Source organism: Rhinoraja longicauda, chromosome 33, assembly GCF_053455715.1.
Source record: "Rhinoraja longicauda isolate Sanriku21f chromosome 33, sRhiLon1.1, whole genome shotgun sequence".
NCBI lineage: Eukaryota > Metazoa > Chordata > Chondrichthyes > Rajiformes > Arhynchobatidae > Rhinoraja > Rhinoraja longicauda.
Window position 1 is genome coordinate 23,244,810 of NC_135985.1, and position 26,894 is coordinate 23,271,703.

The 26,894-nt window shown below is 49.7% G+C and overlaps 1 protein-coding gene across 1 annotated transcript; it reads right to left on the minus strand.

Annotated features, from left to right (window-relative positions):
- Positions 1–928: 928 nt before the first annotated feature.
- On the minus strand, positions 929–26,894 carry LOC144608914 (hyaluronan and proteoglycan link protein 3-like). The gene is made up of 5 exons (XM_078427159.1): positions 26,788–26,894; positions 7,221–7,369; positions 5,812–6,177; positions 3,913–4,215; positions 929–2,188 (listed from the first exon to the last, which is right to left on the minus strand). Exons 2-5 carry the CDS (start codon positions 7,351–7,353, stop codon positions 1,902–1,904), a joined length of 1,089 nt encoding a protein of 362 aa, XP_078283285.1. The 5' UTR covers positions 7,354–7,369; positions 26,788–26,894; the 3' UTR covers positions 929–1,901.

The following is a 26,894-nucleotide window of genomic DNA, read 5'->3' on the forward strand; positions in this document are numbered from 1 at the left end:
GAAAGCAACCAGGATCAAGATGGCTCCAAGTAAGTCCAACATTGACCAACTAAAAGTTGCATCAGAGATGATCGAATGAAGATGTGGCCAGAATAAACACATACACGCCGTCATGCGTGTGCACATGTGCGCACATGTGCACTGTTTATAATGTTCCTGTCTACGTGCATCTGGACAATCTCTTGATCACCTTAGGTCATATTTTGTTTAGTGTAGATAAGACACAAAGTGCTGGAATAACTCAGTGAGTCAGGCAGCATCTCTGGAGAAAAAAATGGGTGACGTTTCGAGTTGAGACACTTCTTCAGACTGTTCAGTTTAGTTTAGTTTGGTTTAGTTTAGTTATGTTTAGTTTAGTTTAGTTTAGTTTAGGAATACAGCATGGAAACAGGCCCTTCGGCTCAACGAGTCCAAGCTGATCAACAATCACTAGTTCTCTCCTACACACGAGGGGAAATTTACAGAAGCCAATTAACTACAAACCTGCACGTCTTTGGAACATGGGAGGAAACCAAAGCACCCGGATGAAGCACAGGGAGAACGTGCAAACTCCGCACAGACAGCACCCGTAGTCAGGATCGAACCCGGGTCTCCAGTACTGTGAGGCAGCAACTCTACCGCTGCGCCACTTACCAATCACTGCCCAATTACCAATGTTCCGCGATACTGAGCCCTGACGGTCCAGTTGAACATCAGGTTCATGGTGGATTGTGTGGCCATTTGTTTTGCAGTGGCTGCAATGATTTTGATTGGGAAGGTCATCTGAACCTGATCTAAGGTGGACACAAAATGCTGGAGTAACTCAGCGGGTCAGGCAGCATCTCGGGAGAGAAGGAATGGGTGACGTTTCGGGTGTCCCGAAACGTCACCCATTCCTTCTCTCCCGAGATGCTGCCTGACCTGTTGAGTTACTCCAGCATTTTGTGTCTACCTTCGATTTTAACCAGCATCTGCAGTTTTTCTTTCCTAATGTCATCTATCTGTGCTGGGATAAACGAGCATAATTTTCCGTGTATCCAATCATTCACTGGACAACCATATCATCTCTGAGATTCACCCATTAAATCCAAAGATATATTAATCATGACATCTCACCGGGCCTTCAATTTAAGGCTTCGTTCGCTCGTGTGCCACTTTAAGGCTTAAATGCACAAACAGATTACAAGCCTAACTTAGAACACAGTGCCTGGGCCTAATTATTTCTACACTAATTTTGCAATCAAAACACAAGACTACGAGATATGTGCTATTTCGCAGAACTGTGTATTAGATCAGAATTAAATGTGTAAATGTTAATTAATTTAGTTTACCAGTATAAATGGTGGCGTAGCGGTAAAGTTGCTGCCTTACAGCACTTGCAGCACCGGAGACCCAGGTTCAATCACAACCACGGGTGCTGTCAGTACGGAGTTTGTACGTTCTCCCCGTGACCGCGTGGATTTTCTCCGGTTGCTCTGGTTTCCTCCCACACTCCAAAGACGTACGGTATACAGGTTAATTGGCTTGGTGTATGTGTAAATTGCCCCTAATGCGTGTAGGATAGTGTTAATGTGCGGGGATCGCTGGTCGGTGCGGACTCGGTGGGCCAAGGGGTCTGTTTCCGCGCTGTATCTCTACATTAAATGGATCCTAAATGAGCAGAACATTTTGGTGGGAGTTGTTTGGATGGTGGGGAGGATAGAATGGGAGGAGAGGAAATATGTGTTTGGTTATTGGGGGCGGACTCGGTGGGTCGAAGGGCCCGTTTCTGTGCTCTCGAAGGAAGGGGGGGGGGTGAGATCATATTTTGATATTTTTGTTAAAATAACTTGATTTCACCTTTAAAGACGAGCTCTGACTCTGGCTCAATAAACAGCGAGGAGGGTCCACCTGCGATCAACACAGCAGACTCCCGTGCCTTTTTAATTCATCTTAAAGCAGTAGACCCCAAACTTCTTCATCTCCTTCCGGGGGAAGCCAAAGGTGCGGACGCCAGGCTCGGGCGGGCCGCACTTGGGCCGGGGGAAGACAACGGAGTAGCGCACGCTGCCGTCGGCGACCCATCCCGCCTCGCACCGGTCAAACTTGAGGAACTTCCAGGCGGCGTAGAGCTGCCCCACCTTGGCTATCTCTGCTCCCTCGTCCCGACAGGCCCGCACAGCCTCCTCAAAGGTGAACTTCAGCGGGTGGCGGCGGAAGTAGATTTTACCTGGACCGGGACACAAGAACGTCCATGAGAGAGACCATGGGGCCCAAACACTCTGTCAGAGGGTTAGAGTCACGGAGTAATGCAGCAAAGCAACAGGCCCTTCGGCCCTACTCCCTCATGCTGACCCATCAACGCTAATCCCACCTGCCTAGGTTTGGACTATATTCCCTCTAAACCATTCTTGTCCATATACCTGCCCACGTTTATTTAAAATGCTGTTATAGTACCAGCCTCAACTACCTCCTCTGGCAGCTCATTCTGTGCCCACCAAAGGTTGCCCCTCAGATTCCTTTCAAATCTTTGTCCTCTCACCTTAAACCTGCTGTATGTCGCCTGGTTCTTGATTCCCCCAATCTGGGTCAAATACTGTACAGTTATTCCTGTCTATTCCCCTCGTGATCTTGAACACCTCTGTAAGATCACCCCTCAACCTTCTGCGTTCCAAAGAATAAAGTCCTAGCCTGCCCAGATCTTCCCTGTACACTGATGAGCAAAAACATTGTGACCACCTGCCTAATATGCTGTTGGTCCTCCGTGTGCAGCCCCATACGCAGCAGGGTGCGATGCACTGTGTATTGTGACACATTCCTCCCGTGACCACCATTAACATTTTCCGTGACTTGTGCCACAGTCGACCTTCTGTCGGTGCGGACCAGACGGGATAGCCTTCATTGCCCTCGCGCATCGATGAGCCTTGGGCGCCCAACACCCTGTCTGTCGCCGGTTTGTGCTTTGTTCCTCCTCGGACCACTGTCGGTCGGTACTCACCACTGCTGACCGGGAGCACCCCACAAGCCTTGCCGTTTCAGAGATGCTCTGACCCAATCGTCTGGCCAGAACAATTTGGCCCTTGTCAAAGTCGCTCAGGTCTTTACTCCTGCCCATTTCTCCTGCATCCAACACATCAACTTCACGAACTGACTGTTCACTTGCTGCCTAATATATCCCGCCCCTTGGCAGGTGCCATTGTAACAAGATAATCAATGTTATTCACTTCGCCTGTCAGTGGTCATAATGTTTTGGCTGGTCAGTGTATATCAGGCCTTCAAGATGGATTCTCTAGTCCTCCCCTCCCCGTCAGTGACCCTGGGAGGAAGCCACGGTTTCAACACCTCCTCCCAAGCTGAGTCAAGACCAGAGGAAATGGCACAGGAACGTGTGGCCTCAGCCGCTGTTAGTGCCTTCCCATCCTGAAGAAGGTCACCCACTCCATTCTCCTTCCTTCATAAGTGATAGGAGCAAAATTAGGCCATTCGGCCCATCAAGTCTACTCTGCCATTCAATCATGGCTGATCTATCTCTCCCTCCTAACCCCATTCTCCTGCCATCTCCCCATAACCCCTGACACCTGTACTAATCAAGTATCTGTCAATCTCTGCCTTAAAAATATCCATTGACGGCCTCCACAGCCTTCTGTGGCAATGAATTCCACAGATTCACCGCCCTCTGACTGAAGAAATTCATCCTCATCTCCTTCATGAAGGAATGTCCTTTACTTCTGAGGCTGTGGCATCTGGGCCTAGAGTCTCCCACTAGTGGAAACATCCTCCCCACATCGACACTCTCCAGGCCTTCAGGTGGTCCATGTGTGGCTGGCAACAGAGCTGGAGCCAGCCCACCTTCCCCGCTGTGCCCTGGCACAAGCCAAAGGCCTGACGCCATCTCCCCATCGCTCACCCTCCCCCCCCCCCACCCACAGTTTCACCGGTCGCTGGGACACGCACCTTTCAAGGTCGAGGCGAAGCAGAAGACGTCGTATCGGTGGAGGTTCTTGTGGCGCTGCCCGTAGTTGCGGACACCGGCGGAGTTGTCCTTGCCTCCGCACGGCCCGCGTGGCGCGGTGATGGGGTACTGCACCGAGCCGTCGCCCAGCCAGCCGGCGTTGCACCAGTCCAGGCCCTCCTCCCACGCCTGGAACAGCTGCTCGAAGGAAGCGATCATGGCGTCCTGCCCCTCGCACGCTTGCTTGGCGTCATGGAAGTTGAGCTGGTACCTGCCGTGGTGTGGCTGGTAGGGGAAGACCACACCTGGCAACACAAGCAGATGCAGTGGTCACGATGGGCATGGCAGGCTTGTCTTCATCAGTCGGGGCATAATGTAGAAGACAGGCACAAAGTGCTGGAGGTGGGCAGTAGAGTTGCTGCCTTACAGCGCTTAATACAGGATAGCGATAATGTGCGGGGATCACTGGTCAGTGCGGACTCAGTGGGCTGAAGGGCCTGTTTCCATGCTGTATCTCTAAACTAAACTAAACTAAATTAAACTAAACTAAACTGAACTGAACTGAACTGAACTGAACTAAACTCAACTAAACCCAACAGGTCAGGCAGCATCTCTGGAGAAAATGAATGGGTGATGTTTCGGGTCGAGGCCCTTCTTTCAGTCTGATGAAGGATCTCGACCTGAAACGTCACCTATCCCTTCTCTCCAGAGATGCTGCCTGTCCCGCTGAGTTACTCCAGCACTTTGTGTCTGTCTTCTGTGTAAACTAGCATCTGCAGTTCTCTCCTACACAAATTAAGTATAAGAGTCAGGAAGTCATGTTGCAGCTCCATACGACTTTAGTTAGATCGTATTTAGAGCAAAGCTGGGAATTCTGGTCATCCCATTACAGGAAGGATGTGGATGCTTTGGAGAGGAGGTTTACCACAATGCCAAACAGACACCAAGTGCTGGAGTAACTCAGCAGGTTAGGCAGCATCTCTGGAGAACATGGATAGGTGACGTTACAGGTTGAGACCTTTCTTCAGACTGTATGTGGGGATGGAGGTGGGAAGGGAAAGAACCACTTTAACATTTCGGTCTTGAAGCGTACCAGATGGCACTTAAAGCTTGGAGACTCTTGTGTACGGACTCAGTGCAGCCTACTATCTTACACTCTTATACTTAGTATGATTGTGCCTAATGTGTGGCTGGATTGTCACTGAGCTGCATGCAATAAAAGAATCTGTACATAGGTAGACATGACAAGAAAGTACAATTGAAAACATTGAACCAAAGAAAAACCGACAGCACGGTGGCGCAGCGGTAGAGTTGCTGCCTTCCAGCGCCAGGGACCCGGGATAAATCCTGACTACGGGCGCTGTCTGTACAGAGTTTGTACGTTCTCCCCGTGACCGGCATGGGTTTTCTCCGGGTGCTCCGGTTCCCTCCCACACTCCAAAGACGCGCAGGTTTGTAGGTTAGTTGGCTTCGGTAAAATTGTAAATTGTCCCTTACGTGTGTAGGATAGTGTTAGTGTGCGGGGATCTGTGTAGGCACGATGGGCCAAAGGGCCTGTTTCCATGCTGTATCTCTAACCTGAACAAAACTAAACTAAACAAGACTAAACTGAACTGAACTGAACTGAACAAGACTAAACTGAACAAGACTAAACTAAACTGAACTGAACTGAACAAGACTAAACTGAACAAGACTAAACTAACGTATTGAGGACCCAGTGGGCCGAGCAGGGTCTGTGCAGGTGAAGGGGCGATGGTCCAAAGGAGGGTGTTGGTCCGAGACATTGACCATTTCTCTGCCCCCACAGATGCTGCTCGACCACTGGGCTGCTCTAGGGGTCTGTTGGGGTCTGTCCCCGCACCCCCCCACACCGTGGCCGTGAGCCCACCAGCCCCACCTACCTCGTAGCTCCAGCTCCACAATGGCGCTCTCGTCCTCCAGCCCGTCGATCACCTCGCACTTGTACTTGCCGTAGTCCTCCAGCCTGACGTCGGTGATGACCAGTGACACGTCCCTCTCCTGGGCCTGCTGCAGGTACACCCGCTCCTTGAACTCCCCGAAGCTGCGGTGCCTCAGGCCGATGGCCACGATCACGTCGCTCTCCTTGGTGAAGTCCATGTTGAGCTTGGACCACTTCACCCGCACCTTGCGGCTGCCATTGGCCGCCGGCTCGTAGTGGTAGCGGCAGCTCAGTGTGACGTTCTCCCCCCGGTACGCAAAGAGGCGCTCCTCTTGTGCCTCAATGTGAAGCTTCACCCCGTTGTAATCTGGGGAACAAGCAATGAAACACACTCATTGCTCCTGTCCACTGCCCAGGCTAAACACTCCTCCACTTCCTCCCACTCCTCCCCTTCCTGGGCCCTCCATTTTGATTCTCCGCTCTCCTCCCTCCTGTGCCCTCTCCCCAACACCCCTCCCTCATTTCCTCCCCCCATCATTCCCCACCCCTCCCCCATTCCCCACCACCCCTCCCCCATTCCCCACCACCCCTCCCCCATTCCCCACCACCCTTCCCCCATTCCCCACCACCCTTCCCCATTCCCCACCACCCCTCCCCATTCCCCACCACCCCTCCCCCATTCCCCACCACCCTTCCCCCATTCCCCACCACCCTTCCCCATTCCCCACCACCCCTCCCCCATTCCCCACCACCCCTCCCCCATTCCCCACCACCCCCCATTCCCCACCAACCCTCCCCCATCCCCCACCACCCCCCATTCCCCACCACCCCTCCCCCATTCCCCACCACCCTCCGTCTAGTTCTATGCTTCACTCTCCCCTTTCCATCCGTATCATATTCCACCATTTGCAACCTTTGTCCTCTCCACATCTCCTCGGCCCTTCATTACTCTAGAGAGTCACGGAGTGGACTCAGAGCCTTTGACCCTCCAAGCCACAGCTGAGGACGCACTTGGAGCTAGGGGTGCCAACCTTCTCACTCCCAAATAAGGGACAAAAGGTGACAGCCCACCGAGCCCACGCCGACTAGCGATCCCTGCACACTAACACCACCCGTGCCCACACCGACCAGCGATCCCTGCACACTAACACCACCCGTGCCCACACCGACCAGCGATCCCTGCACACTAACACCACCCGTGCCCACACCGACCAGCGATCCCCGCACACTAACACCACCCGTGTCCGTACCGACCAGCGATCCCCGCACACTAACACCACCCGTACCGACCAGCGATCCCCGCACACTAACACTATCCCTGCACTCAGCATGGACAATATTTCATTTATAAATTTATCCCAAGCCAATGAACCCACAAAGCCGTCCTGTGGCAGTGCCGGCCATACTTACACTCGCCGTGACCATTGCCGTTGCCGTTGCCGTTGATGTAGAAGGCACCGTTCTGTACCAGGCCCAGGGTCAAGCAAGCCAGCTGCAGTGGCAGCACCATCATCACAGCAACCTTCATCGCAGAGAGCCCCATTACACACTCCACCGCCCTACAAACACAACAACAACAGCCAGCCGTGAGGTGAGGCAAAGCTTCCGCGGCCGCCTGCCACTGTAGCGGGCTGGAAGAGTCTGTGTTCCACGTGTACATGGACTGTGTGAGGTTGCAGCCCCTGTTCCAATACCTAAAGGGGCTGCTCCTTGCCTTCTGGCTGCACTTCTCACCCACCACCCTCATCTTTGGACACCCCTGTGCATACGGGAGAGGGTGGGGCTGAAGATGTCCTGGTTGGGTTGCCCCTGGGCCTGGCCAAGCAGGCCATCCGCGAGTCACGGCGCCAGGCAGAAGAGGGCTCTGCCCGAGCCGGCTGCCTGCCCCTTTTCCAGGGTTACGCCCGTGCCCGGGTGGTGTTGGAGAGGGACTACGGGCTGCCCACGGGCACCCTGGGGGCTTTCTGGGACCGCTGGGCACCGAGGGGGGTGGAATGCATTCTTGACACGGATTGTAACATAGTTGTATAAGAATGTAGAATAATTAAGAATATTTGTTTAGATAGTTGGGTGATTATGTATTCTACGGTGGTGGGTTTGTTTGGTATTGTTTTGAATTATGTAGAGCTCTTGGGGCTGGTGGAATCAAGGGGTATGGGGAGAAGGCAGGCACGGGTTACTGATTGTGGATGATCAGCCATGATCACAATGAATGGCGGTGCTGGCTCGAAGGGCCAAATGACCTCCTCCTGCACCTATGTTTCTATGTTTCTATGTTTTGTATTGTATATATTATTGTAATAAATGATTAAATTTATTTTAGTTTTTAAAAAAGCAGCTTCTGGGACAATCTACGACCAAGCGGGTTTTTAGTTTAGAGATAGTTTAGTAAGTCGGATTTAGAATAATGAGGTGGGCAAGGCTTCACTTTGGTAGCTACAGTACCAATGTTTCATTTCTCTCCTCCCCAAATTCTGATCAAATTTTGACCTGAAATTTAGCTTAGTTTAGCTTAGAGATACAGCGCGGAAACAGGCCCTTCGGCCCACCGGGTCCACGCCGACCAGCAATCCCCGCACACTAACACTATCCTACACACACTAGGGACAATTTTACATTCGTACCAATCCAATTAACCGTGTGCCATAGTGAGGCCCACCGGAAATTGGAGGAACAGCACCTCATATTTCGCCTGGGCAGTTTGCAGCCCAGCGGTATGAACATCAACTTCTCCAACTTTAGATAGTTCCTCTGTCCCTCTCTTCCCCTCCTCCTTCCCAGATCTCCCCCTATCTTCCTGTCTCCACCTATATCCTTCCTTTGTCCCGCCCCCCTGACATCAGTCTGAAGAAGGGTCTCGACCCGAAACGTCACCCATTCCTTCTCGCCCGAGATGCTGCCTGACCTGCTGAGTTACTCCAGCATTTTGTGAATAAATCGATTTGTACCAGCATCTGCAGTTATTTTCTTATACTATATGTACATCTTTGGAGTGTGGGAGGAAACCGAAGAGCTCGGAGATAATCCACACAGGTCACGGGGAGAACGTACAAACTCCGTACAAACAGCACCTGTAGGCGATTTTAAGGCGACTGCCGGTGACTAGGCTGTCGCTGAACGTTTGCCGGGGTGTCGCGGGCATGATCGTGAGGAGTCTTCAATGAATCGTAGCGGATCTCGGCGCGTCGCAGAAATAAATTCCAGATAGAAATTTCTGGGCGACAGCTGGCTTGTCGCCAGGTATTGTAGCTTATTGCGGGCGCTGTCGGTCGCGCGCTGTCCCCAGGTTTGCTAGGTTATCGCAGATGCATTTAGAAGCACGTAATATTAAATTAAGAAAAGGTATTTGAAGATACCAGAAGATAGTTTTGTTGAACCAATTTATTTACCATCAGGACATTTGACAGGTAGATTGGAGGCGGCAGTTTGACGGTCAGGTAAGCGTGGGAATTTCGCGATGTTTCCGAAGACGGTGTAATCTCTTAGCCAGGTGCTAGTTTCACAAAAAAAGTAACTTGTATCGACCCGACTTGGCATTGTCGTGGTCATTGTCGTGGTCATTGTTGTGGTCATTGTCGTGGTCATTGTTGTGGTCATTGTCGTGGTCATTGTCATGGTCATTGTCGTGGTCATTGTCGTGGTCATTGTCGTAGGGTAAAAGAACATTTCGGCGATCTGCTACGACTTTGACAGTCGCCGGCAGTCGCCTTAAAAATCGCGTAACTGGGACAGGCCATTAACTCAGCGGGCCAGGCAGCATCACTGGAGAGAAGGAAAGGGTGACGTTTCGGCTCAAGACCCTTCTTCAGTAGAAGCATGAAACTACAGATGCTAGCTTACAAAAAAAGACACAAAGTGCTGGAGGAACTCAGCAGATCAGGCAGCATCTCTGGTTACCAGGGGGAAAGATCCCAACAGTTTATCTCACACCATTACCTGACTAATGTGGATTCCCTTCAGTTCCTCTCTCCCACTAGATCCTCAATCCCCTAGTATTTCCGGGAGATTGTTTGTATCTTCCTTAATGAAGACAGAACCAAAGTACTCGTTGAACTGGTCTGCCATTTCCTTGTTTCCCATTATAAACTCACCTGTTTCTGACTGTAAGGGACCTACATTTGTCTTCACCGATCTTTGCCTCCACATACCTACAGTATGCAGGATACAGTAGATGAGGTTGGAGGAGGTGCAAGTGAACCTCTGCCTATACTTGTTGGCTTGTCTTTGCAATATAGGAGGAAGTGCTGTACTGTCAAAGGTACTGTCTTATGAAAGTGACCTTAATTTGAACTCTGTAGCTCTCTCTCACACTAAATATTGCGTGGTTTTTTAAAAAGAGCTGGGCTCGTATCAACGAGACCAAGCGCAGGCTCGGCGATCGTTTCATTGAACACCTCTGCTCAGTCCGCCTAAACCTACCTGATCTCCCGGTTGCTAAACACTTTAACTCCCCCTCCCATTCCCACACTGACCTTTCTGTCCTGGGCCTCCTCCATTGTCAGAGTGAGGCCCAGCGCAAATTGGAGGAACTTCATATTTCTTCATATTTCGCTTGGGCAGCTTACTTACACCCCAGCGGTATGAACATTGATACCAAGTAACCCTTGCTTTCCCTCTCTCTCCATCTCTCCCCTTTCCAATTCTCCCACCAGTCCGACTGTCTCCGACTACATTTTATCCCCGTTTGCGTTGTTGTTACCTTCTCCCAGCTAACAGTGATCCATTCTACATTTTCCTTGATCTCCATTCCCTTTGTCTTATTTTCACGCCTTCCATTTCCTTATCTATGTATCTCCCTCTCCTCTGACATCAGTCTGAAGAATGGTCTCGACCCGAGACGTCACCCATTCCTTTTCTCCAGAGACGCTGCCTGACCTGCTGAGTTACTCCGGCATTTTGTGTCTATCTTCGGTTTAAACCAGCATCTGCAGTTCCTTCCTGCATATAGTTTAGTTTAGTTTAGAGAAAAAGCATGGAAACAGGCCCTTCGGCCCATCCGAGTCCACGCCAACCAACAATCCCCATACGCTAACATTATCCGACACACACTAGGTACAATCTTACACAGCTAATTAACCTACAAAGCTGTACGTCTTTGGAGTGTGGGAGGAAACTGGAGCACCCGGAGAAAACCCACGCAGGTCGCAGGGAGAATGTACAAACTCCGTACAGACAGCACCCGGAGTTGGGATTGAACCCGGATCTCTGGCGCTGAAAGGCAGCAACTCTACTGCTGCCCAGAGCAAAACAGGGCTGAACCACTCAGGTCATCATCGTTTACTTTAACTTGTAAACGTTAGGGACAAAACAAGTTTTAAAACGCAAAGGACCAAAAAAAAGGAATATTTGTGATAGGACGGTGGAGTTGTGAGCGGAAATATCCTGGATACTCCTGGCACCAGGGCTGTTCTTCCAAGACAGGCCACCAGATGGCAGACATGAGGCGGTTCCCAGCGCTCAGCAGCGCCTCTTGGTGGCCGAATCAGTTACTGCAAGGATGCATCACTGTCCATGGACACGATCAATACAAGACTCTAGACAATAGCACCACCATCTCCTGGAGAATGTTAGTTTATACAGCGATAAATCAATGTCTACCGCTTGTCAAATCTCTCGGCAGACTTTTCCAGAGCCACATTGGTTTGTGCTGTTTCCAGTTTTCGAACTTGCAGCAGGAAAATTGCATTAGTAGCACAGAAAGATGGTGGGAAAATCACACAACATAAAAAAGAACAGATAGCAACAGGTCCTTCAACCCACAATGTCTGAGCCACACATAATTCCCAATAAAGTTCCCTAAAAATGGCAATGTAGTTTGTACGTTCTCCCCGTGACCTGCGTGGGTCTTCACCCATAACCAAAGACGTTGTAGGTTTATTGGCTCCGATATAAAGTCAAAATTCTCTCCAGTGTGTGTAGGATAGTGTTAATGTGCGGGGATCGCTGGTCGGCGCGGACTCGGTGGGCCGACGGGCCTGTTTCTCGGCTGGATCTCTAATCTAAACTAGGTCCATAGCTTTCTCTACCTGTGGGTTCATGGGCTGGTCGAGACACAAGAGTCAAGAGTGTTTTATTGTCACATGTCCCAGGTAGAACAATGAAATTCTTACTTTCTGCAGCACAACTGCTTAAACGTTAAGGGTATCTGCCCCAACCACACCCTCGGGCTGTGCTCAAGAGTCGAGAGGCTTATGCACCAGGAACTGAACATCAAAATTCTTACTTGCTGCAGCATTGCAGACTCATTCTGTGATGCGGTGAATCTGTGGAACTCTTTGCCACAGAAGGCTGTGGAGGCAAAGTCAGTGGATATATTTCGGGCAGAGATAGATTCTTGATTAGTACGGGTGTAGGAGGTTATGGGGAGAAGGCAAGATAATGGGGTCAGGAGGGAGAGATAGATCAGCCATGATTGAATGGTGGAGTAGACTTGATGGGCCGATTGGCCCAATTCTACTCCTATCACTTATGATCTTGTGATTGCAGCCAACCTTTGTGTGAAGAAGTCCCCTCTCAGATTCTCCCTTAACCTCTCACCTCTCTTGTTTTTGACACTTTCACTGACTGGTTTGCACGCAACAAAAGCTCTCGCTGTACCTCGAAACACGTGACAATAAACTAAACTAAACTAATGTTGAATAGCTTAAATATTTGTCTGGACACTAGGGAAAATACACCGATTAGCCAAAACATTATGACCACTGACAAGTGAAGTGAATAACATTGATTATCTTGTTACAATGGCACCTGTCAAGGGGTGGGATATATTAGGCAGCAAGTGAACAGTCAGTTCTTGAAGTTGACGTGTTGGATGCAGGAGAAATGGGCAGGAGTAAAGACCTGAGCGACTTTGACAAGGGCCAAATTGTTATGGCCAACGACTGGGTCAGAGCATCTCTGAAACGGCAAGGCTTGTGGGGTGCTCCCTTTCAGCAGTGGTGAGTACCGACCGACAGTGGTCCGAGGAGGGACAAAACACAAACCGGCGACAGACAGGGTGTTGGGCGCCCAAGGCTCATTGATGCGCGAGGGCAACAAAGGCTATCCCGTCTGGTCCGAACCGACAGAAGGTTTACTGTGGGACAAGTCACAGAAAATGTTAATGGTGGTCACGGGAGGAATGTGTCACAATACACAGTGCATCGCACCCTGCTGCGTATGGGGCTGCACACGGAGGACCAACAGCATACATGTATATAGAGTCCATACCTGGAACAACGGATACAGATGAGATTGGAGGAGGTGCAAGCGAACCTCTGCCTCACCTGAAAAGACTGTCGGGGTCCTTGGATGGAGTTGAGAGGGTGGTATCGAGACAGGTGTTGCATCTCCTGTGGTTGCAGGGGAAAGTACCTGGGGAGGGGGATGGTTTGGGTGGGAAGGGACAAGTTGACCAGGGAGTTGCGGAGAGAACGGTCTCTGCAGAAAGCAGAAAGGGGTGGAGATGGGAAGGTGTGGCTAGTGGTGGGAAGGAAAGGGTGACATATCGGTTCGAGAACCTTCTTCAGACTAAACTATGTTCTGCCTGACCTGCTGACCTTGTTCCAGGATCCACCTCAGTCCAAGGGAATTTCAAGGTCTTTCCTAAAAATTGGACCGGTTAGCAGATTCAACCCGCCAAAAACTGGGTAACTCAATCCTAAAGTAAGTACCTCGAGCTTGAAATACCCTTCAGTCAATGTATGTGACTATCTCTTTGTTATGATCGTGTGGAGACTAACTGTTGAACTCTGGAGGTTGTCATTGACTGAGTTGGAACATTGTACGTTGATTACTCTTTGTAGATTAGTGGAACATATGGAGTATGTGTCCCGACTGAGCCATCTGACGAGTTTACTTTAGTTTAGTTTAGAGATACAGCGTGGAAACAGGCCCTTCGGCCCACCGAGTCCGCACCGACCAGCAATCCCCGCACACTAACACTCTCCTACACACACTCGGGACAATTTACAATGATACCAAGCCAGTAAGCCTACAAACCTGCACGTCTTTGGAGTGTGGGAGGAAACCAGAGCATCAGGGAGAAAACCCACGTGGTCACGGGGAGAACGTACAAACTCCGTACGGACAGCGCCCGTGGTCAGGATCGAACCTGCATCATGAGCGCTGTGGGGCAGCAACTCTACCGCCCAGTTAAGTATTTTTCAAAATACCACTCCACCATTTCAGATAATAAATATTGCAATAAATCAGTATCTGTGGAAAGAGTCACCTTTTTAGGTTGAAGAACATCACTATAACTGGGACAGTGAGAAGACAAGTTAGTTTTAAGTTACAGACAGAGTCGGGGGTCAGAGATGGATAGCAAGAGGGACCCAGTGTGGGGAAACAGCTGAGAACAAAGAGGGGCCATTGGGGACCACATTCACCACTTTGTAACTGTGTGACTCTTTGCATACCTTGTGTGTGGTACGCAAAGCAAAGAATTTCACTGCGAGGTCACATGTGATAATAAAGTAAATAAAGTATCATTCATTCATTCATTTATTCATTCGTTCATTCATTCATTCGTTCATTTGTTCATTCGTTCATTCATTCATTCATTCATAAAGTATCATTCAGCACGTGTCATCTCACATGGACAATAACTCCGAGATGGTTGGAGTGGAAGGTGAAGGGGAATGTTGGAGGCCGTGAACAATCCACAAATTCACCTCCCCCACCCCCAGAAAACACCCTCAATATCCGTGATCGGCTCGGGATCGGCTCGGCCGACCTCGCTGCGCGGAGGGGCGGCTGCTGGAGCCGACGGGCGGTGCGTTTGCGGTGGCCGCGGGCGGTGGTGTTGGCGGAGGCAGCCGCCGGAGGCCCCACGGGAACCTGAGGGGTGACTTTTACACACAAAGGGTGGGGGGTGTATGGAACGAGCTGCCGGAGGAGGTAGTTGAGGTTGGGACTATCGCAATGTTTCAGAAACAGTTAGACAGGTACATGGAGAGGACAGGTTTGGAGGGATATGGACCAAACGCAGGCAGGTGGAACTAGTGTAGCTGGGACATTGTTGGCCGGTGTGGGCAAGTTGGGCTGAAGGGCCTGTTTCCACACTGTATCACTGTACGACTCTATGACCCTACAGCAGCCGGGCGAGTGAGCGGATCGAGCGCATTGAGTGGCGGCGTAGGAGAGACGGCATCGCGCTGTGCTAAGCCCACCCCTCCTTCACCAATCCTGAACACCCGGCCTTAAACTAACAGGCTGCATATCTAGTTTAGTTTAGTTTAGTTTAGAGATACAGCGCGGAAACAAGCCCTTCGGCCCACCGAGTCCACGCCCACCAGCGATCCCCGCGCACTAACACTCTCCGACACACATGAGAGACAATTGACCATTATTACTGAATCCAATTAACCTCCAAACCTGCACGTCTTTGGAGTGTGGGAGGAGATAAGGGCACCCGGAGAAAACCCATGCGGTCACGGGGAGAACGTACAAACTCCATACAGACAGCACCGGCAGTCAGGATGGAACCCGGGTCTCTGGCACTGTGAGGCAGCAACTCTACCGCTGCACCACCTTAGGCCAAGATTAGACATTTCAGAGAGTGGGAAAGCACAAGATGCCGCTGTGACGTGGTGACTCCCTGAGAGCTGTTCCAGAAGAAGCTCAGCTGTGGGGCTGTGGGGATTTGACTGGGTCGTGGGCCGACCAAGCTTTATACTGTTTCCCTGTGCACATGACAATAAATAAATAAACTGAACTAATAGCAGATGGAATATTCTGACAGGTGAGGTCAAAGTTGCCCTGGTGACCATGGTTGGCAGAGGACAGCACTGAAACTTGTACCTGATGTGATCAGCTTCAAGGTGAGAGGGGCAAAGTTTAAAGGAGCTGAGCAGGGCAAGATTTCTTTTACAGGGAGGGTTGTGAGTGCCTGGAACGTAGGGTTGCCAACTATCTCACTCCCAAACACGGGACAAGGTGACGTCACCGCCCCGCGCCCCATGTGACCTCACCCAGCCAGCGGCCACGTGCTCCCGCTCTATCAATGGTGGCCGCCCGGGTCGGGAGGCGGGTTGCCAAGCAACCTCTGCTAGGCGGCGCCTGGGCATCCGGACCTACATTGCCCGCACCTACATTGTCTGCACCCGGGCCTACAGTGTCCGGGCCTACAGTGTCCGGGCCTACAGTGTCCGGGCCTACAGTGTCCGGGCCTACAGTGTCCAGGCCTACAGTGTCCAGGCCTACAGTGTCCAGGCCTACAGTGTCCGGGCCTACAGTGTCCAGGCCTACAGTGTCCAGGCCTACAGTGTCCAGGCCTACAGTGTCCGGGCCTACAGTGTCCGGGCCTACAGTGTCCAGGCCTACAGTGACCGGGCCTACAGTGTCCAGGCCTACAGTGACTGGGCCTACAGTGTCCAGGCCTACAGTGTCCGGGCCTACAGCGCCGTACGAGCCGAATATGGGACAAGGGCGGTCCCGTACGGGACAAACCAATTTAGCCGAAAATACGGGATGTCCTGGCTAATATGGGACAGTTGGCAACCCTAATGTGTGCTAACCGTGCTGTTGGGATGGTGACTGAAGCAGATATGTTAGTCGCGTTGAAGAGACAGGCACATGGATATGCAGAGAATGGAGGGATATGGGTTATGTGCAGGTAGGTGTGTGATGATCTTGGCACCATGTTCGGCACAGATATTGTGGGCCGAAGGGCCTGTGCTTGTGCTGTACGGTACTATGTTCTATGTTTGGCTGAAGGTGGTTCCTGTGACAGACACAAAATGCTGGAGTAACTCAGCGGGTCTGGCAGCATCTCTGGAGAGAAGGAATGGGTGACGTTTCGGGTTGAGACCCTTCTTCAGACGTTACAGTTGCTGTAATACGGGCTGGGGGCTCCTTTAACAGCAAGAGCCACAAATGGCACATGTTAGAGCAAATAGAGGTCGACATTTTACATTCTAAATCTCCAGTCCATGTCTCAGGAGCAAAGTAAAATTCAGCAGCAAGTTTCTTCCAGCTCCTGCAGTCGCGTTGCCCAACAGCAGGTGGCAGCAGATGTCAGGGCGGGGAACCTGAAGAGGGGCTTCTCTCTGCAATACCTCACCTCGCCACTGGGGCAGGCAGGGTCAGTGGAAACCTACAGCTGGGAGAGTTGATGCCTCACAGCGCCAAAAACCCCAGGTTCGATTCCCATCTCGGGTGCTGTCTGTGCGGAGTTTGCATGTTGTCCCTGTGACCGCGTGAGTTTCCTCCGGGTGCTCCGATTTCCTCCCTCATCCCAAAGATGTGCGGGTTTGTCAGCTAATTGGCCTCTATAAATTGCCCCTAGTGTGCAGGGAGTGGATGAGAGAGGAACAACATAGATCTAGTGTGAACGGGTGATCGATGGTCTGTCCCAGCAAACTGCCCTTGGTGTAGGTGGCTGCCAGAGTGAAGCGAGAGTTAGGGGGGGGGGGGGAATGTGGGTAGAATAGTGTGAAAAGGAACTGCAGATGCTGGTTTAAACCGAAGACAGACACAAAAAGCCGGAGTAACTCAGCGGGACAGGCAGCATCTCTGGAGAGAAGGAATGGGTGACGTTTCGGGTTGAGACCCTTCTTCAGACTGGTTGTTGTGAAATGGGCCTTGATGGTCAGTGTGGAGCTGACGGGACGAAGGGCCTGTGACTTGCTCGCTGGTTCGATGGCTCTGAACCAAAGTCATCGATCAACTTGGCTCAAGTGGCAGATCGACAGCAACTTAAACTTTATGGTACAACGTAGTCGTAGAGGAGAGGACAGACACAGAATGCTGGAGTAACTCAGCGGGACAGGCAGCATCTCTGGAGGAAAGGAATAGGTTTCAGTATCGGAGTAAAGAGTTCCTTCTGCAGTTGTATAGGGCCCTGGTGAGACCACATCTGGAGTAGTGTGTACAGTTTTGGTCTCCTAATTTGAAGAAGGACATCCTTGTAATTGAGGCAGTGCAGCGTAGGTTCACGAGATTGATCCCTGGGATGGCGGGACTGTCATATGAGGAACGATTGAAAAGGCTAGGCTTGTATTCACTGGAGTTTAGAAGGATGAGAGGGGATCTTATAGAAACATATAAAATTATAAAAGGACTGGACAAGCTAGATGCAGGAAAAATGTTCCCAATGTTGGGCGAGTCCAGAACCAGGGGCCACAGTCTTAGAATAAAGGGGAGGCCATTTAAAACTGAGGTGAGAAGGAACTTTTTCACCCACAGAGTTGTGAATTTGTGGAATTCTCTGCCACAGAGGGCAATGGAGGCCAAATCACTGGATTTAAGAGAGAGTTAGATAGAGCTCTAGGGGCTAGTGGAATCAGGGGATATGGGGAGAAGTTACTTGAAATTAGAGAAATCAATATTCGTACCGCTGGCTTGTCAGTTGCCCAAGCAAAACATGAGGTGCTGTTCCTCCAATTTGCGTTTGGCCTCACTCTCACAGTGGAGGCCCACTGTTGTTGATCACTGTAATAGAGTCAACATGCCCTTCGGCCCAGCTTGCCCATGTCGATCAAAATGCCCCATCTACACCAGTCCCTCCTGCCCACGATTGCCCCATATCCTTCTGAACCTTTCCTATCCACGTGCCTGTCCAAACGTCTTTTAAATGTTGTCATCGAAGGTAGACACCAACTGCTGGAGTAACTCAGCAGGTCAGGCAGCATCCCTGGAGAGAAGGAATGGGTGACGTTTCGGGTCGAGACCCTTCTTCAGACTTAAATGTTGTCATGGTACCTCCTCTGGCAGCTGGTTCCTTACATCTAATATCCCTGCATCAAACAAACTCTTTTTTAATAACAACACTGAAAGATGCCATTCGGCCCATCGGATCCTTGCCAGCCCCTGTCCACACTCAGAGCTCCAAACCATCATCAAAATGCTGGAGTATCTCAGCGGGACAGGCAGCATCTCAGACTGGAGTCTGAAGAAGGGTCTCGACCCCAAACGTCACCCATTCCTTCTCTCCAGAGATGCTGCCCGTCCCGCTGAGTTACTCCAGTTTTTTGTGTCCATCACTGCAATCAAGGTCAGGTATCTCTGGCATCAAGCCTCTACTGATAGAAAGACAGAGGGAGGCCGTTTGGCTGAATGGGTTCATGTCCATTAGACATCGGAGCAAAATCACCCCATTTGCCTCATCGAGTCTACTCCATCATTCAATCACGGCTGATCTATCTTTCTCTCTCAACCCCATTCTCCTGCCTTCTCACATTACCTTTGACACCCGCACTGATCAAGACCTATCAATCATTGCTTTAAAAATACCCAATGTCTTGGCCTCCACTGCCGTCTGTGGCAATGAATTCCACAGATTCACCACCCTCTGGCTAAAGAAATTCCTCCTCTTCCCCACTCTAAAGGTACGTTCTTTCATTCTGAGGCTGTGCCCTCTGGCCCTGGACTCTGGTCCTGGACTCCACCACTGGAGACATTCTCTGCACATCCGCCCTATCTAGGTCAGCTCCCGAGAGGCTAGGTGCCCCTTTCTCTCCCTACATCCCTGCAACTTATTCTCTCTCCCAAACCCATCACAGTCATGAAGTCACACAGCGTGTAAACAGGCCCTTCGGCCCGCCTTGCCCACACTGACCAACACGCCCCATTTACACCAGCCCCACCTTCCTGCCTTTGGCCCATATCCCTCGAAACTTATCCTATCCATGTACCTGTCCAAATGTTTCTTATAGTCCCAGCCTCAACTACCTCCTCCGGCAGCTCGTTCCATACACCCACCACCCTCTGTGTGAAAAGGTTACCCCTCAGATTCCTATTAAATCTTTCCCCCCCCCCACCCCCTTTCCTTAAACCTATAACTCTGTCAACTTTGATTCTGTTTGCCACTAAGGCCAACTAATTTCCCAGTGTATCCTTGGCAGAAACCAGACCACCCTTCAGTCAGAGGGTGGTGAATCTGTGGGATTCTTTGCCACAGAAGGCTGTGGAGGCCAAGTCAGTGGATATTTTTTAGGCAGAGATAGATAGAGTTTTGATTAGTACGGGAGTTATGGGGAGAAGGCAGGAGAATGTGGTTAGGAGGTAGAGATAGATCAGCCATGATTGAATGGCGGAGTAGACTTGATGGGCCGAATGGCCTAATTCTGCTCCTATTCTTATGACCCGGGAAAACCCACGGAGAACGGGTGGATTCCGCACAGACAGGCGACTGAGGTCAGGATTGAACCAGGGTCCCTGGAGCGTTGAGGCAGCGGCTGTGAAAAGTCGGCTCCACTGGGCCAGGCCGATCATGCCATCTACACGTCCCTCCTGCCCGCGATTGCCCCATATCCTTCTTAACCTTTTAGAAACCAACGGCGAGCCTCAGCATCTGCTGGTGTCAAGCTCTCGCGATGGACTTCTCACCCGCTCCGGCTCGATCAGACTTCTCACCCGCTCCGGCTCGATCAGACTTCGCTGGACTTTACCTTGCACTAAACATTACTCACGCTATTCCCTTTATCATGTGTCTCTGCGCAATAAATGGCTTGATTGTAATCATATATTGTCTATCTGCTGACTGGTCAGCACGCAACAAAAGCTTTTCACTGTACCTCGGTACACGTGACAATAAACTAGATTAAACTAAACTAAATTAAACTAAACTAAACTAAACAATATGGTGACAGCTTATGCTCCATCATTCTATCAGGCACTGAGTTTCAGAGATCTGTTGTCCAAAGGTACAATGTTCTCTCTTAGAAAATTAGGTCCTTCCCCTTATGTTCATAAGTTATAGGAAAAATAGGCCATTCGGCCCATCGAGTCTACTGCGCCATTCAATCATGGCTGATCTATCTCTCCCTCTCAACCCCATTCTCCTGCCTTCTCCCCATGACCCCTGACTCCTGTACTAATCAAAAACCTATCAATCTCCGGCTGCACAATGCCCATTGACTTGGCCTCCACAGCCTTCTGTCTCAACACCAATGTCTCGGGGCATCCTCAAAGCTCGAAGGTAGTGAGATCCCTGTCCCTGGATCTCTCACACTGGTGCAGAAGCACATAGGAGCAGCAGTAGGCCACTCGACCCCTCGAACCTATCCCAGCACTCAACATGATCATGGCTAATCTCTGAAGAAGGGTCCGAAGGAGGTCCCGACCCAACAGGTCACCTACTCATGTTTAGTTTGGAGATACAACATGGAAACAGGCCCTTCAGCCCACCCTGTCCGTGCCGACCAGCAATCCCCGCACACGAACACCATCCTACACACACTTTGGGGCAATTTACAATTCTACCGAAGCCAATTAACCTACAGACCAATACATCTTTGGAGTGTGGGAGGAAACTGGAGCTCCTGGAGAAAACCCACACAGGTCACGGGGAGAACGTATAAACTCCGTACAGACAACCACACCTAGTCAGGATCGAACCCGGGTCTATGGCGCTGCAAGGCAGCAACTTAACCACTGCACCACATGAGATGCTGCCTAACCTGCTGAGTTACTCCAGCACTTTGTGTCTTTTCTACTCTCCTCTTCTGTGTTAGTTTCCCTGAGCCCTCAGTGCCCTAATCTTTCTAAAATGTATCTAGGTCCTCTTTAAATACCCCCCCCCCCCCCCCCCCAATGATCCAACCAGCACCACCCGTCGGGGTAGAGGCTGCAGGGATTCTCCACATTCCATGAGAAGATGTTCCACGGTTCACATGAGCGCTCCCTAATCTTGTAACTAGGTTCCTTCACTGGAGAATCTCCCATAGAGTTTGAGCAAGGGTGCCAAACCCAAAAGGACACCCATTGCTTTTTTTCCAGAGATGCTGCCTGACCCGCTGAGTTCCTCCAGCACTTTGCGTCTATCTTTGGTGGAAACCAGCATCGGCAGTTTCTTTATAATAGACAATAGACAATAGGTGCAGGAGGAGGCCATTCGGCCCTTCGAGCCAGCACCGCCATTCAATGTGATCATGGCTGATCATTCTCAATCAGTACCCCGTTCCTGCCTTCTCCCCATACCCCCTGACTCCGCTATCCTTAAGAGCTCTATCTAGCTCTCTCTTGAATGCATTCAGAGAATTGGCCTCCACTGCCTTCTGAGGCAGAGAATTCCACAGAATCACAACTCTCTGACTGAAAAAGTTTTTCCTCATCTCAGTTCTAAATGGCCTACGCCTTATTCTTAGACTGTGGCCCCTTGTTCTGGACTCCCCCAACATTGGGAACATGTTTCCTGCCTCTAACGTGTCCAACCCCTTAATAATCTTATACGTTTTGATAAAATCTCCTCTCATCCTTCAAAATTCCAGTGTATACAAGACTGTATACAAGTTCTAAAATTAACGTTTATCTCCCTGGACAAGGTGTGGCCGGGGTCCTTTCAGTAGGGTTTGGGGGTGTGGGCCTCTCTGATTATACCAACACACAGCCCAGTTCCCAGCATCTCCCCCTAGTGTTCAGGAGTGTGACGTTCAGGTGCTGGTGTTCCATCTCAGGGCCAACTGTGAAAGACCCTCCACGCCACACAACGCACCGGCTTGGAAACCTCTCGCTTTACATTCCACAAGATAGACACAAAATACCGGAGCGACTCAGCAGAACAGGCAGCATCTTTGGAAACCAAAACGTCACCCATTCCTTCCATCCAGAGATGCTGCCTGTCCCGCTGAGTTACTCCAGCATTTTGTGTCTATCTTCGGTGTAAACCAACGTCTGAAGTTCCTTCCTACACACTTTACATTCCACTTCTCCTCTTCCATCTTTATCTGACACCTTTTAGATTTAGATTTAGAGATACAGCGCAGAAACAGGCCCTTCGGCCCACCGGGTCCATGCCGCCCAGCGATCCCCGCATATCCTACACCCACTAGGGACAATTTTTACATTTGCCCAGCCAATTAACCTACAAACCAGCACGTCTTTGGAGTGTGGGAGGAAACCGAAGATTTCGGAGAAAACCCACGCAGGTCACGGGGAGAACGTACAAACTCAGTACAGACTTTTGAATTCCGCCCTTTATCACTTACTCCACCGATCGCCCAATGACTTGCATCCTCCAAGAACATGCTGGCCTTTGGTCCTCTTCCAGGGTTCTCCCCTCTACACCATCAGTCTGAAGAAGAGTCCCGTCTGAAACATAGTCTGTCCACCTCCCTCCACCGGCGCTGCCCGACCCACTGAGCTCCTCCAACACTTTACCTCACAATGCCGGAGACCCGGGTACGATCCTGGATTTCTGTGCTTTGTGTGGAGTTTGCAAGTTCTCCCTGTGACTGCGTGGGTTTCCTCCGGATACTCGGGTTTCCTCCCACGTCCCAAAGACGTGAGGGGTTTGTAGGTTGATTGGCCCTCGGTAAATTGTCTCTAGTGTTCAGCAAATGCTGGTTTACACCGAGGATAGACACAAGATGCTGGAGTAACTCAGCAGGACAGGCAGCATCCCTGGAGAGAAGGAATGGGTGACGTTTCGGGCCGAGACCCTTCTTCCGACTTGGACCATCTCCGACATCTCCCTACCGTTTCTTGTTCTCAGCGGCTCCATCACAGGAGACAGACCATCGACTGACATCTAGTGTGTAGGGAATGGATGTGAAAGTGGGATAGCACAGAACTAGTGGTCGGTGTGGACTTTGTGGGCCGAAGGGCCCGTTTCCATGATGTATCTTTCAATCAATGAATCAATGCAAAACCATTTCTCTTCTCTTCTCTTCTGCGTTGACCCGAGATTGACTCAAGATTCCAGCATCTGCTGTTCCTTGTGTCACCATTAGTTCGGTTCCATCGTTCAATGGGATCTGTCTGATTTCCATAATCCTCAATTACCATTTAATGAAAAAGCTGAACACCTCCAGATTCAGGGACAGTTTCTTCCCAGCTGTTATCGGGCAACTGAACCATCCTGTCACAACCCGAGAGTGTTTATTCACAAAATGCTGGAGTAACTCAGCAGGTCAGGCAGCATCTCGGGAGAGAAGGAATGGGTGACGTTTCGGGTCGAGACCCTTCTTCAGTCTGAAGAAGGGTCTCGACCCGAAACGTCACCCATTCCTTCTCTCCCAAGATGCTGCCTGACCTGCTGAGTTACTCCAGCATTTTGTGAATAAATACCTTCGATTTGTACCAGCACCTGCAGTTATTTTCTTATACAACCAGAGAGTGGTCGTGAGCTATTATCTACCTCATTGTAGACCCTCGGATTATCTTTGATCCGACTTTACTGGACTTTATCTTGCACTAAATGTTATTCTCTTCATCGTGTATCTGTACACTGTGGTGACTCAATTGTAAGCATGTATAGTCTTTCCGCTGACAGGTTAGCATGCAACAACAGCTTTTCACTGTACCTCGATACACGTGGTAATAAACTACACTGAACTGTGGAATTTGCACATGCAAGTAAACTTGTCCCATCTGTGGCCTTGTTAATACTGGGATCCTACCCCCTTTGACAAACCAAGGGTAAAGAAACCTTCTCCTAACCTGAGCGAGGTTAGCAGGCTGTGAAGATGACAGGCCCTTCCTGCCCAACACATCGTGCCAACCATGCAAATTAAGTTTTGGTTCCATGCATTGATTGAAAGATACAGCACGGAAACAGGCCCTTCGGCCCATCGAGCCCACAATGACCACCGGTCACTCGCTCACACCAGTGCATCTCACTCCCCAACAGCAGCTTGCAATAACAGTGTGTGTGTGTGTGTGTAACTGCAGATGCTGGTTTAAACCGAAGATAGACACAAAATGCTGGAGTAACTCAGCAGGTCAGGCAGCATCTCGGGAGAGAAGGAATGGGTGACGTTTCGGGTCGAGACCCTTCTTCAGACTGAATTACTCCAGCTTTTTGTGTCTATCTTTGGAATCTTTGGATGTCTTCTGAATATTTGGTTCGCCAGATAGTCTTTCTTATAAACCCGCCTCTAGGCGCCGGGCAAGCAGGAGTTAAACTTTTCAGGATAAATAAATAACCTGAAAAGTGTAACTGGTGTTTATTTACACTGGGCTAACATGGTTTGTCTTTCCCACCGTTATTTAGTACCTGCAGTTTCTTACCTACCGCAACGTGGGAAATCACCTCACTCTATCTATCATTCCCTGTCGCCTCTCCCTGTCGCCTCTGCTTCAGTGGAATTGTGTTGGTTAATTGTCCAGAATGGGGCTTTTTCTTTTTTTCTTTTTGCAACGTTACAGTCGCTATTGCAAACTGCGAGTCGCTGTCTGTGCTGTCAGCCAGCGTGTGCGCGTTGTAACTAAACACAGATGTGAAGAAAGATTCTCAACTTGATGGGAAAGTAGAGAGAGAGAGAGAGAGAGAGAGATGCAGCCGGGCGCACTGGGGTGAAAACGTCCAAAGACTGTATTAAAATTAAAACCACTTAAAACAGCAACACTCGCCACACACACAAAAGCAATTGAGACCATATTCCTTCCTGGGTGCATCTGGAAGGAGTTATTTTTTTGTGGTTGGACTAATTGGATGTGGATTGTGAGGACTTTGTTTTAGCATTCTCACTGGAGTCGGTGCACATACACACACACACATACACACACACACACACACACACACACACACACACACACACACACATATACACACACACATACACACACACACACACACACACACACACACACACACACACACACACACACATACACACAACACACACGCACAAACACACACACACACGTACACACACACACACAACACACACACACACAAACACACAACACACACGCACAAACACACACACACACACACAAACACACACACACATATACACACACACACACACACACACACACACACACACCACACACAAACACACACACACAGTTTTGGGAAGTTTTGAGACTTTCAAAAACTTCGCCTCTGCACGAACCTCTGATTCTCACTGCAGACCATCAGCAGAGACGTCTTTCTCCGTGTGCTCTCTTTGGGTTTTTTTTAAATTCCTATATACTTTAACATATAATTTAATATATATCCCTGTGCATCATCCCTTTGCAGTGTTGCGCCCGCTGCACTCGCCAGCGCCGCCGCCAGAGGGAGCAGCGGACAGCGGTTTGCTTCTCCAAAAGTTTGCTATCCAAACCTCTTCAAAAGTTTTGGGAAGTTTTGGGACTTTCAAAAACTTCGCCTCTGCACGAACCTCTGATTCTCACTGCAGACCGACCATCAGCAGAGAGGTCTCTCCGTGTGCTCTCTTTGGGTTTTTTAAAAATGATATATACTTTAACATATAATTTAACATATATAACAATTAAGATACAGTTTAGTTCATGGCAATCTTAGCCCAGTAACAAGAAGCACTTAAAAAAAATTACATTCCGAAATTCACACACAATCCGATTTCACTGTGGATCTATATTCACGTTATGTTAGCTCGTTTTACCAGGAAACTTCTTTTTTAAATCCTTCATAACCAAAGTAATAATAGCGATTGATAATTTTATTCCACAAAACGAAATTTCGATTTTGTTTTCTGAATTTGTCAAGATTTTACTGCGAATTTAGTACTGCTACTAAATTCCTTCTCTCATTCTCTCATCCATTCTCTCCTGAGATGCTGCCTGACCTGCTGAGTTACTCCAGCATTTTGTGAAATAAATACCTTCGATTTGTACCAGCATCTGCAGGTATTTTCTTACTACTAAATTCTTAGAGTTGACGCATTTTAAATGCTAAGATATATTCTTATAGTATAAATTCTTATAGTTGACGCATTTTAAATGCTACGAGATATTCTTATAGTATAAATTCTTATAGTTGACGTATTTTAAAGCTACGAAATCGCAGCTTTTCTGTCCCGAAACACAGTGGACCCAAGTTTCGAATGAATATTGTATTACTTCCCACACCGACCTGCCCTCATTTTCCCAACCAACAAACTTTTCTCCACATTTTAGTTGCAGCAAACTTTAAAAGAACATTGCAAGTTTAGATTTTGTCTCCCTAGATTTCGGTGACACACGTATTCGGTGAGGATCTGTGCTAATCTGCACATCTACACGGCTGCAAAAACACATTGTGCATTGAAACAGCATGCATTTTGGAGTTGCATCTTTAAGCAATGCGTCAGGATCATCAACTTACAAAGTTGGACAACTTTTAGTTCTTTCGGGTTAAGTTTCCTGCAAAGTTGAAGTCCAATCCCTTGGCAAGTGTTGTTGCTCCTTTGCACCCCAGAGCGTGTCGTAGAT